Consider the following 13,042-nt stretch of genomic DNA (forward strand, 5'->3'; position numbering starts at 1 on the left):
TTAGTGCTTGTGAAGTTTATCTTCTTTCTCTGGCTTTCCCAATATTCGCATTGATATACAAGATGTTGGGTGGTGCCACTATCTTTGTTGCAGAAAATGCACATCGGGGACTTTCCATGAAACCTAGCTTGAGCAATTCCTGTGGCACCATGTTGCGTGAGTAATTGATTTATATAAAAGTCTCCTTGAATTCTTGTGGTGCTAATCTTAGGGAAGATAGCATATGTGACCCTTCCTTTGTTGCTATCATCCCAATATTCTTGCCACTCTTTGAGGATGTCTTTCTTGATAACTTGTCGAATATATGATTTTGTATATTTGTTGTTGATGTCTACTTCATTCTTTTGCGTGGCTTGTTTTGCTTTTGTATCAGTATAGTCATTTTTAATGTTTTCGTGGTGTGCTTTAACCCAATGTAGTTTTGTATTAAATTTTTTTAAAGATCTTCTGTATTATGAGCACTCTGTTGTTTTTGTAATTTGGATTACCGATTGCACATAAAGTTGATTTTGAATCTGTATATATGTGGGCCTCATATATTTTATTTCCAAGGATATGTTTTGCCACATTATATATTGCCAATAATTCTGCCAAAAAGACGGTACTATTGTCTGACAATCTGTACATTTTTTCCAATGTTCTTTTGTTTTCATGATAGTACGTGTACGCACAGCCCGCTCTGCTTGGAGCCATCTGTATAAAAAGAATGTGTGTTATTGTCCTTAGCATTTTCGTCCCATTCAATCTTGATTCTATTCCATGGTGGAATATTAGAGCAGTCTGGCTCTTGTATTTGAGAGTGCATTATAATTTGTTCTTCAAATTGTGTAGACTCTTTCCATTTACTGATATTATACCATCTTATTCGATTTTTCAGAGTAATGTTGATTGGAGGTATACCTGCTAGTGTGAACAACGCCTCGTACGAAACCGTCGAATAGCATTTCGTTATATCTAACAAGAAACTGAACCCATTCATGTCCATTGTGCATTCCGACGGACTTGGACAATTTTAGCAGGACAATGCGACACCCCACACGTCCAGAATTGCTACAAAGTGGCTCCACGAACACTCTTCTGACTTTAGACACTTCCGCTGGCCACCAAAATCCCCAGACATGAACATTATTGAACATATCTGGGATGCCTTGCAACGTGCTGTTCAGAAGAGATCTCCACCCCCTCTTACTCCTACGGATTTCTGGAGAGCCCTGCAGGATTCATGGTGTCAATTACCTCCAGCACTACTTCAGACATTAGTCGAGTCCATGCCACGTCGTGTTGCGGCACTTCTGCGTGCTCGCGGGGGCCCTACACGATATTAGGCAGGTGTACCAGTTTTTTGGCTCTTCAGTGTATATAAACAGTGGATATGTCCCGCCTATAACATTTTTCATAAACCATTATGAGAAAACGCTTTTTTAAACGGCGAATGTTATAGAGAATAAATAGAGTTGCGACCATGGCCCCCACAAGGCTCCAGTCCCGGGACCATTGGCGTAAGCAAAGGGGGAGGCGGGGGGGTTCTTCCCTCTCAAGCAGAGATTAGTGTTATTTTGCAGGAGAAAACGTAACCCCCGAGAAAATTCCGCGTACGTCTACGCCCGGGACAATTAACATAATTTTTTTTCATGCTATAAATGCATATAGAAGGGCCCGCCAAAGATCCCAGCCTAGGGGTCCTGTTCTAGGATGTGGGGGGGGGGGGGCATAAAAATAGTCTTAGAAAGCTAGAAAACGTTGTGGGAACGTTATAAGTGCATCGGCTGTATATGTAATAATAATGAAGACATTCAATTTTCATTTCCTGGACTTTGAATCTTATTTCGTGTATGTATATACACTGCTCAAAACCATTAGGGGAGCACATGGTTTTAACAAAATTACGCAAAGATGTATACCGATAAGTAACATAAAATGAATCATCCATGACTTAAAGCCTATAGTCTGTTTCAGGTTAACTTTGCAGTGAAGAGAAAGGTAGAGAGTGTATTCCTTCGCCGCAAAATATAGTTCTCATATATCGGAGGTTTAAGATGAACCTTTATACAGAATATTTCAATTTTTTATATGATTTTGAAAAAATACTGAAAAAACATCGTTTTGAACCGATGTTTACTTGTTTAAAATTTTTAAATTAAAAAACATATTGGTTACCATTATCAAAAATCCATAGCAACGGCGACGACACTCTGGCGCGATATCCAAGAAATTTCCCCGCCAATATCACTCGTGTTTTTTCCATTACACAATTGTATACTGTATATATATTTTTTTTTCGTTATTTGGTTGAATTTTCCATAACGATACAATTTTTCATTCAGTTTTACATGCAGTTGTAGGCTTACATAAAAACGAATATTCAATCAGTTTATTTTCTCCCAAAAATAGGCTCAGTGAGTTCAGATATTCACTCATAGATTACAAGAAGTGTTTTTCTTCCACGAGAGCACCGATATTGTTATGAGAGGCCCTCTATGGGTACAGAAGTTTTGGTTTTATGTCCTCCTTTTTTTTTAATTATTTATTTTTTGCCATGTTTATGGGATAGTTTTAGTTTCCGATCACGGAGAGTGTTGACAGAGTCGCGACTTCCACTCACACGAGCGGACGCCATCTTCCACCCACCTGTTTCTCTCGATGCCCCTTGCCTTTAGTGTCTCTTCAGATAAAATAAATGAGAGAGGGGGGAGGGGTCCACAGTGGTTTAGGCTTTCATCTTTTATGTGGCAGTTGTGTCTTTATTTTCCCAGAGATAGCCACGCACCACATCAACCGTAACGAAAGACTAAAGCTGTCGTGAAAACAAGTGGCATCGATGTATACCGTTCGGGAAAGGGGGGAAAGTGGAGCGACGAAAATTTCGGCAAGAAAAGTGAGTAGAAAAATTCTAAACTTTTCCGTATCGTTATTATTATTTGGTGCTATTCCTGCATTTACACGTGAAAACAGAGTTAATCTGTTAATCAAAAAACAAAACAAATGATTTCAAAAACCTCACTTTAATTTCTGAAAGTATCGGCAATGGTTTTCTTTTAATTCTATAATTATTACTAATTTAACTGTGCAATTACGTTACACGTAAAAAATATTTTTCTCAGTGAGATTGGCGAGAATCGGCCATACCTTACCGAGGCCGCGCATCGATACATTGGTTAAGAGGCTTTCGTTCCCATAGCAACGAGTGATGCGGTTCCCTCGTAGCTTCCCCTTCACTGCAAAGTTAACCTGAAACGGACTATAGCAGGAAACGGAAGAAGAAAACTTCATATGCAAATCAAAGTTCATGACGTCAAAAACCAGATAAAGGGGATAAGGGCAGAAATCGGGATGTTGCAGAAACGACTGTTTTACTGCCGTAACTGTGAAATTCGATTGCGCAGTATTTTTTTTTGAGACAAGGTGACTTGAGGATGTCTCAACAACGTGATTTACCGGAATCCATGGCATGGCGTGTTATAGGCAGACTGGAATCCGGGCAAACACAACGTAGTGTCGCGGACGCTGTTGGAGTCGCCAGAAGTGTTGTTGCAAGGCTGTGGAATCGATTCCAAGAAACAGGAAATGTTAGACGTCGACCAGGGCAAGGTCGGCCACGCGCCACTACAGCAACTGATGACCGGTATATACGGCTAACAGCCTGTCGAAACAGAACAGGGAATGCTACGCAGCTGCAAAGATGGTTGCTCTTGGCAACAGGACGAAGGGTGTCCAGCCAAACAGTACGTAATCGGCTTCATGAGGGAGGGCTCTATGCACGTAGGCCAATGGTCTGCATTCCGTTGACCCCACGTCACCGTGCGGCCCGAAGAAGATGGGCTGCTGAACATCGAGACATGATTGGAGCCAAGTGCTGTTTACAGACGAGTCCCGATTCAGTCTGGAGTGTGACACCCGACGTGTTCTGGTATGGAGGGACAGGGGCACTCGAAATAACCCCGCATTCTTTCGTGAAAGGTCGCAATACAGACGAGCTGGTTGGATGGTATGGGGTGGAATCAGCATAGGCGGACGTACGGACCTGCATATCATTCGGAATGGCACTTTGACGGCCCGAAGGTATGCAGACGAGATACTGCGACCTCATGTCATCCCTTACGCTGGAGCCATTGGAGATTCCTTTGTTTTCCAGGATGATAATGCCCGACCGCATAGAGCTCGTCTGGTGGAGAACATGCTTGAAGCTGAAGCAATACAGCGTATGGAATGGCCAGCGTGCTCTCCTGACCTGAATCCAATGCTCGGACGACGCATTGCTGCGCGACCAAAGCCGCCTGTTACTGTCAGAGACTTGCAGATTGCACTTCTTGAGAAGTGGAACAGTATTCCCCAAAGTCTGATCTATAACCTCATCGCATCCATGGCAAACAGGTGTGCAGCAGTCTTAGCTGTTCGAGGAGATCACACGCCCTATTAAAACTCATGCATCATGTCTAAACAGTACTTTTTTTTATCGTTTACATGTAACCAAATTGTTGCCCTAAATCATGTTTTCATGTTTTTTCCATATTTTCAAAGAATTAAAGCTTAATTCCAAATTTTTTTACGTCTTTTTTCTGTATTGCGCATTGATACGCGTGTACTATTCATTGTATGCCAATACGTGGCTGTCTCGCACGGTTTTCTTCACTTTTTTGCTTGCTCCCCTACTTGTTTTGAGCAGTGTATAATGTACAGTACCCACAACTTTTAACCGAACGATGGCGATATCTTGGTTTCCAAAAGTTGCAGAATGAAGCGGTTTTCACAAAAAATTATGGCTTGTGATTTTCTACCCGACTATGTGCAATTCGTCTTGATGAGGGGTCATCTACATATTTATTATTGTTCAAACTTCAAAATCTTCAATATAAACCCTTATTTTTTTCTATCTTATCTGATTTATCGCATTGCATTTACCCTAAAAATAAAATTCCATCGCTGTAAGTATAAAAATGAGAGAGACATGAGTGAAAATGTGTTTGGGAACGCTCTCAACATTGCAGAAACTGAAGTTGAAGGTTGATTGCGGGGGAGGGGGAGGGAAACACACACACCAAAAAAAGGTTTCGAACGATAAATACTCCATATGCTACGCGAGTGTTTGGATTTAGTGCTCTTAAAAAATAAATAGTTTTTATTTTATGGAGGTGAAAAACAAACTTTCTTTTATTATTCTTCATTTTAGTGACTTTATATCCGTGATTGAACGAATATTTATACCATAATTATTTCAAACGATGTGTCACAAAGCAATTCTTTGTGACGAGAATTTCAGCAATTTAGAAAAAAAATATAAGAATTTTCCGTCGAACATTTGCACTATTTTATAATTTTGCTTCATTTTGTAATTCCGCAATTTTTAATAACGCTAAAAAAAAATACGGATGAAACGAAATGCCGTCGACTCCACTAATAGCCACTACCCTAAACTTGGCGCGCACTAAGATGATTAACGCTATTGGGAGAACCGTTATTTATTGATTATTATCTCCATAAATATTAACATCAATATAATTGTATAGTATTAATTTGTGAATTCTTTGCACATTATTATATTTACCATTTCAGCTCATGAATGTTGTCTAAGGAATGAAACGAATTTCTGAAATGGTGAAAAATTGCAAAATTTCGTTGTTTATTAGTTTACTCGAATACTTAAAAAAAAATGTTTGAGAAACTGGATGGATGACTTATGTATCGTATGACCGTATACTTAAAACAATAATTGCCCATTCCAGTAAAGTTATGAGCTTCATATTTTAACATTTTTGCATAATTTGTCGTGAGAAATTTTTCAATGAGTTTCAAATTTATATCTAGTATATGGTCCCTAAAAGTGGGCATTTTCATATAATCGCTCATATCTTGCGAAATATAGAGGTCAGATTGGAATGAAAATTGATTCCGTTGGGTTTTCGACTATGTTCATTCGAATGAAATAAAAATTAATGTATGCTTCTATTCATAACTTTTTAAAATATGTTTTAATAATTCAAAACTCATATTTAAAAAAAAAGCCAAATTCAAAATGAATAATAAAATTATGTTTGGTCCGTTAGAATCTATCATTTAAAATAAAAAGTAATGAGATACCTATATTATTTCCGCAATTATGCTCAAAAACAAGATGTTTCTGTTTAATTAGTTCGATTAATTCGACATTAGTTCTTCAATAATTTATATTTCACTAACTGTTCGTTCAAAATTGATGAAATTTGATATTTGGGCATTTCTTGAGATACTAAATCCAAATATGGAAGAAAAAAAATGGGGTTGCTGTCGAACGCTGTTGTACGCAAAAGTTGGATCTAGTTTTAACATCTAGATCCCCCTTAAGAAAAAATAAACTCAATACACTTATGGAAGATCTTAAACGAAGACGAATGGTGCCTTTCTTTTTCTTTTGCAATAAATAGAACCCAAGACATCGCCATCGTTCGGTTGAAAGTTGTGGGTACTGTACATAGGTAACAAGACGTATGGTATTTTACTGGCAAACCACGTTCACCCTACAGGAATACTTTCAATTAGAAAAATTATCAAAATAGCGTGTAGTACTCAGATATATGCCATTCATGTTGCAAGGGGTTGTATATTCAAATAAAAATTTTAACTTTTTATACGGGCACCGTGTGCTCAAAAAACCCAATTACAATGTTGTTGCACCGTCTCTTCTGATGCCAACAAAATCGTTTTATCCGCATTTAACGTTGTTTTTTGGTTGGTTGTCTTCAAATAAATGTCACTGTCAATAAAGTGACACTGTTTGCATTTATACATTCATCTCGAAACATAATTATTGATAACACAAGCTTATGACAAGGGCTCTGATTTTTATGACCTAAAGCGACAAATTGACCGGTTACGCAAAAAAATTATTGTGTTTGTTTTCGTGAATCTTAAAATTTTTGATACTTCAAGTGCTAAATTTCATTTTTCAACTACTCAGATCCTTATGCTCGGCATTGAAATATCCTGCCAACCAATCAAAAATCAATCAAATCTTTATGTTAATTCCTTTTAAATAGGGGAAAAATTGCAAAAAAAATATTCTATGCATTTTGTTTGAAATTAAATTAATAAATTTCTTCATGGCTCCCTTATCAGCAGTCATGGATCACCTTCCGCCTGTTTTTTTGCGATATTTTCGTCCATGGCCCCCCTGGAATATCCTGGGGCCCGTGATTGAGAACAACTGGTCTAGAGTGGTATCGTTGCCGATCATCATGGCTACCAGCAGACTGACATCACATAGTGTTCAGTGAATGAATGAACGCCAGAACTTGGCCACTGGACTTATCCCGTTGCTGAGATCTCTTCCAGCCAGCTTCGTTGTAGAGTCTGGAACAAAATAGTGTTCAGCGATGAATCGCACCTCAGTCTCGGAGCAGATAACCATCGGACCCGTGTGTGGAGGGGACGGGACAGCGATACCAATCATCCTTTGTTTTACGGAAGCATACAGCCAATACCCCTGGTATGATGGTGTGGGTTTCTATCTCTTACGACAGCAGTCCACCTCTAGTCATCCTGTGTAGAGCTTTAACTTTAGCTTTCTTACGGATGTTGATGACATCCTGTTGCCGGTCGCGTTACCCTTCATAACACGTCACCCTGGGGAAATTTTCCAACAAGATAATGCCAGGCCAAATACGGCTCACATTTCTCCTGACTGCCTTCGTGCTGTTGATACTCTTCCTTGGCCATCAAGGTCACCGGACTTTTCGCCAATCGAACATATATGGGACATAGTAGGCCGCCAGATTCGTGCACCTCCAAAATGTTGCAGATCTGGAGCAACTATTGATGAATGCCTGGTCAAACGTAGCGCAAAATGAGATTAGGAATCTTTGTCACTCCTTATGTCGACGTATACAAAGCAGGGGGGCGTTTCACCAATTACTGATTTGAACACTCAATGTTCAATTTCCAGACAATTATAGGTCCTACGGCTCTGAATTTTTAACCATTTCATTATCTGTGTATGAACTTTGTACATATTTAATTTCAGTAAAAACAGTCACTATCTTCGTGGTGTTTCGTTTTTTGTTTTTTTCCAAAAAAAAGTATTTTTTTAAGTTTAAATTTAGAAATCAAAATTATTTTATAAAGCTCAAATCAAGTACCCACAAGAAAGAAGAGTTGACCCGTCATCATTTTCTGAAAAAAGATCGTTGAAGAACGTGATAAGGGATAGTAAAAAGAAAGTTGAATTCAGATTGGCAGAAAACATTGGTAAATGTATGGCTTGAAAGATTTGTCATCTACATTCAAGAAAACTGATTTAGAATCAAACAGCACGGCTTTAGACGTGGCCACTTATTTTTATTGAAACTGGCTAGTCTCAAAGTACATATTGGACACTATCAACAACAAAGAGTATTGGTACAGGATGTTTTCCTCGACATCTCGAAGGTATTCGGTAAAACTCTGACCACCGCTCTTTTATAAAAATTTATAAGACTACTGTATTCACCATCAAGTGTTACCAATCTCACTGATCGTTTTAATGTTAAAATACTGAATGTTATTTCCACTTTAGACTAATAAAAGCTTGTCTGTCAAGGATTTGGGTGGTTGAGATGGAAGTTTTTTTTCCCGGTCCTCAATCCAACAAATCAAGAGACTTTCTGGCTATGCCGAGGTGAACTTAGGAAAAAAAGTTTGCTTGCTCCCGGTGGAGGCAACAAAACTTTTCTTTCTCAAGTTCAACTCGGCAAATATTTAGAAAAGGTCAATCTTTAAAAATGAGAAAGATTTGAATTTGGTGGTTATTCTCAGTTTGCATCAATATTTCAGGATCTATAAAACGTATTGCTGCGATTTACGCCGATGAAACTGATATTAACGAGCGAGGAAACTGCAACTAGAGCTTTAGAAAACTTCGAATAACATTATGAGAAAATTGTTGGATTTTTCAAATATGCTCAATAACAATACATGCGAACTCCCTTGGTTCACCAAAGACGTATCCCAAACAATAGCAACACTGAATTCTGCCTTTATCAAACTTACATTGAACCTCAAAAGTTAGATACAGAATGATTAAATATGCTGTATGTAAGTGTTATCCGAAAATTTAATTTCTAAGAGTAATTTCACTCTTCTCCCAAAATTTTAAGGGGTATTTCGTTAACGAGGGGGTTATTTTTTTTATCAATGACAAATAACTCTTTTGAAAAAAATTACTTAAAATTTGGAGTAGTATTTTCACTCCTTGAAATTTGGAGGAGTAAAATTTAATTTTGATTGGCAAACACTGTGTAGATGTAATCATCAAGTTTGTGTCCCCCGCTACTGAAGTAAAATTGACGTAGGCTATAATGTAAGTGTCGAAAACGGTACTCAGTGCCGTCGATCCGGATTACGTAGGCCTTTTCTGATTCTGTACATGCATAGCGGTCTTTTGTCGATGGAATTTATTTCCCTCGCCTAACTCCAACAGCTTTTCACTGAATAAAATAAAATGAAAATAAATAAAAAACGAGGTGTATTTTTATTATTTTTTTACACACATATTCATTAGTGTATGCTTATTCGGATGACTTTTAAAATATTTTGGAGCTAAAAATCAGAAACCTAACGTGTAAACAAGTAATAAATTGAATGGGTACCTGCTTAACTGTGTTATTTCTATAATTTGATATCTAATCCAATTTCAAAAATTTCGGAATAATGGAATTCAGCAATACAAGAATGATCCATCAACACCACCAGAGCTACAAATTGGAAACCACTCATATTTGATAAATAACGAGGAGACCTAAAGATTGCTTAATAATAAGTATCTAAAGACCATTCAACATGACATCGTGAATTGTAAAAAGTATGTGATGTATTCAAGAGAGAATATTACACCATGTAACAGTTGGTTAACGAACTCAGGGTCTCAGTTAAACTGCGATCCCCCAAATTATCGATGATTTTTAATATCAACACGTGCATAATGTACAAGATTTTCAATACTGAAAAATGATTGAACTGGGGGAGAGGGGGGGGAAGGTAAAGGTAAAACTCATTAAGGTTGGGTTTCCCTGATGTACAGGGTTTTTTTTCCCACCAAATCAAACGTATAATCTGATTTAAAAAAAAGGTTTTCGTGCTAATTTCAATGTGATTCCTCTGTAAAAGCCACATATGGTCTTTCTTAAAAATAACATAAACTTATGAGCTTATCACTTTCATAACATTCCATATCTACTAGCATCATCAAAGGGGAAAAAATGAAAACGAAACCGTGTATAAAAAAATGTACTTGCCATCTTCATTTGGATAAATTATGTAGCTTTTCATGGTGTCGTGGATTTGTGTGCCGTATGGTTGCTCGACTACGTGTTCTCTATCTCCGAACGGATTGTCGTTTATTATCCCGTCAGCTGCTAAAAGAAGAGGTTGAGGGAGCGTTCTAGGACTTTTGGGACGCGGTGGTCGTGTCATTTGAAGTTTCTGAAGAATTCGACTTTTGACGTATTCCAATCTCAAAAGAGACACCTGTTCCGATGTCCATTTTTTTTGCTGCCTAAAACAATTCGCGCAATTTTCAGACCTCCTTTTTCCTTCGATTTTTTGCAATTTGGAAAGATTCTGGGTTATTTCGTGATCCGTTACTGCGTTTGCACCATTTCTGAAGCTCGGTGACGAATGGAAGCGGATATTCGAGGGACCACACAAACCGGAATGGAAGAATCTTAGTAAGCCTAATGAAATAATGAACAGCTCTGTAAACACGTAGCCGGCCATCGGCATGCCCTCGAAACAAGAAACTCAAGGTAGAACATCCAGCTAATCTGCAGTTTCACACGGCAAAAAAACCAACGAACACAAACTCCATAGAAAATTATCCCACCATAGCTTAGTCAGATTCCGAATAAATAGCATCAAAATAACCTTCCGAAAACCAAAATCTAAACTCGATAGCCCTCTCACCTTTCATGATCCTTTGCTACAGTGGTGGTCAACGGTTAAAATAATAAATAAGTAACGAGTTTCTCAGCAGATAGTCAAGATAAGCGAATAGGAAGTAAAAAGAGTCGACGGTATGTTTTGGGTTTCGTTGAAGATTAGAGTCTAATCAACTTTGATAACGAAGGTCCATTTCAATCAGATTTTATTTCATTCTTCAGCACGAAATATATGTAGTGAATAAGTTCAAGCTTAGTTTCAAAAGACTCCGCTAATAATTATAAGACCTCAAGTTCTTCGATTCAAAAATACACAGGATTAAACTGGGCGTGATTTTTGCACGGACAAGTGGATGGCCACAGATTCATACGATTTATATTTTCCGAGAGATTAAATATCTTGAAAATCTTTGGGTGCCTTCTTTGCCTCTAGTTCCTGTGATTGGAAAGAATCTGTATTCCATTCATTCCGCAACAACAGAGCAACAGTGTTTCATCTTAAACGCCTTTACAGAGCAGTACCAATTTTCCGATATCTGATATATACAGGATGTTTCAAAAAAAATGAGTTAACCTTTAAGAGGTAGTAACGTACATTAAATCAAACATTTAACAGTTTACAGCATAGTTTCCAACCTTTTTTGTCCCATCGCACCCTTCTTCAGAAATTTTTTTCTCCCATCGCCCCCCCTCCCCCCAACGCAATCTAACCCATGGGATACTTTGTTATACCCGTAGCTTCTACCACCCCTCTGAAACATTCCATCGCACCCCAGGGGGCGTTAACGTCCAAGTTGGGAATTACTGGTTTAAAGAATCGTAAATGAAATGTAAAGCCGTTACAAGGGGGTCTACGTCAAAACATCGCGAACAAAAACATCGCCCGTCAAAACATCGCCGTCAAAACATCGCTTGTCAAAACATCGCCGTGACAAAAATATCGCCAAATACGTCAAAACATCGCCGTCAAAACATCGCTTGTCAAAACATCGCTTGTCAAAACATCGCTTGTCAAAACATCGCCGTGACAAAAATATCGCCAAATACGTCAAAACATCGTACGTCATAACATCGCACGTAAAAACATCGCACGTCAAAACATCGCATGTCAAAATATCGCAGGTCAAAACATCGCACGTCAAAATATCGCAGGTCAAAACATCGCACGTCAAAATATCGCAGGTCAAAACATCGCCTGAACATGGCCCTGGAAAAAAGATCGCTTTATGAAAAATTTTTAAATTAAAAATTGTAATGGAAATCCCCTCATCCCCTTTTTTTGTTCAACTGGTAACCAAAGCTGCACTAAAAGTGCATTAAACTTTCAAGCGGCTTTGGTTGTGACAAAGCCAAACTGTCATGTGTAGGTCTGTGTTCGACTGTTTCCACACGTATTAGTTTCTCTCAATTCGGCCTTTTTTTTGAGTAATGGGCAATGAATAGAGAGAGTTCTTATAAATTCTGTATTATACAAAAAAAAAGGTTTTTTTAACAGCTAGCTGATGCGAAGATATATTTTGGAAAGAGAGAAAATTTAACTGCCCCTGCGCCGCAGGGGCGTAAACTTCTATAGGGCCCATTGGCCTGAGCCCCCCCAACATTTTTGAAGACGCGGCTCAGCCCCCCCAAAAATTCGTATGAATATGGCTTATTCATTTTGCAATGATGAAAATTTTTTTTTAACCAAAAGTTGTCCTAATTATGAATTAGTTAATGGAAACAATCTGCTCAAAATTTTAGTTATTTTAAAAAATCTGGATGGTCTTTGGCTTTCTTGTTCCATGACAATACGTTTATCTCATTTTTCCCTGCCGTTCAATCCCCAATTGCACCCTCCATCGGTTCCAATCCTTACTGCCAGAAGGCACGGCTGAGAGAAAGATTCTTTGAGGTGTTGAGGGGGCTCTTTCTTCTTTGCCTGTGGCAAAAACTGAGTGTCTCTTCTTTTGTTCACTGCGACTGGAGGACGGCCATGGCGCCGACATGAAAATAAGCCCAAAGATGCATGGTGGGGGGGAGGGGAGAGGTTGAAAATTGGGAAGCAATGATATTGAAACTGAAATAAATTACACTCTATAAAGAATAGGTGCCAGAACCTAGAGGCTGAGGCCATTTGAGCACCCCCCCCCCCCGTAATCAATTTTGTAAGGGGACTGAGC

At 38.4% G+C, this 13,042-nt stretch overlaps 1 protein-coding gene across 1 annotated transcript in view; it reads right to left on the minus strand.

The window, feature by feature from the left end:
* Positions 1 to 10,919, minus strand: part of LOC149069436 (protein dawdle-like) — a 29,981-nt gene extending 19,062 nt beyond the window's left edge. The window contains exon 1 of the mRNA XM_089249531.1: positions 10,242 to 10,919. Within this exon, the coding sequence (XP_089105657.1) occupies positions 10,242 to 10,728 (487 nt within the window). The 5' untranslated portion in view covers positions 10,729 to 10,919. The remainder of the gene's footprint in view (positions 1 to 10,241) is intronic.
* Between the last annotated feature and the right edge of the window lie 2,123 nt (positions 10,920 to 13,042).

This window comes from Pholcus phalangioides, unplaced genomic scaffold (assembly GCF_987345545.1).
Source record: "Pholcus phalangioides strain wild (caught in Gottingen) unplaced genomic scaffold, Ppha-v1.0 ptg000022l_1, whole genome shotgun sequence".
NCBI lineage: Eukaryota > Metazoa > Arthropoda > Arachnida > Araneae > Pholcidae > Pholcus > Pholcus phalangioides.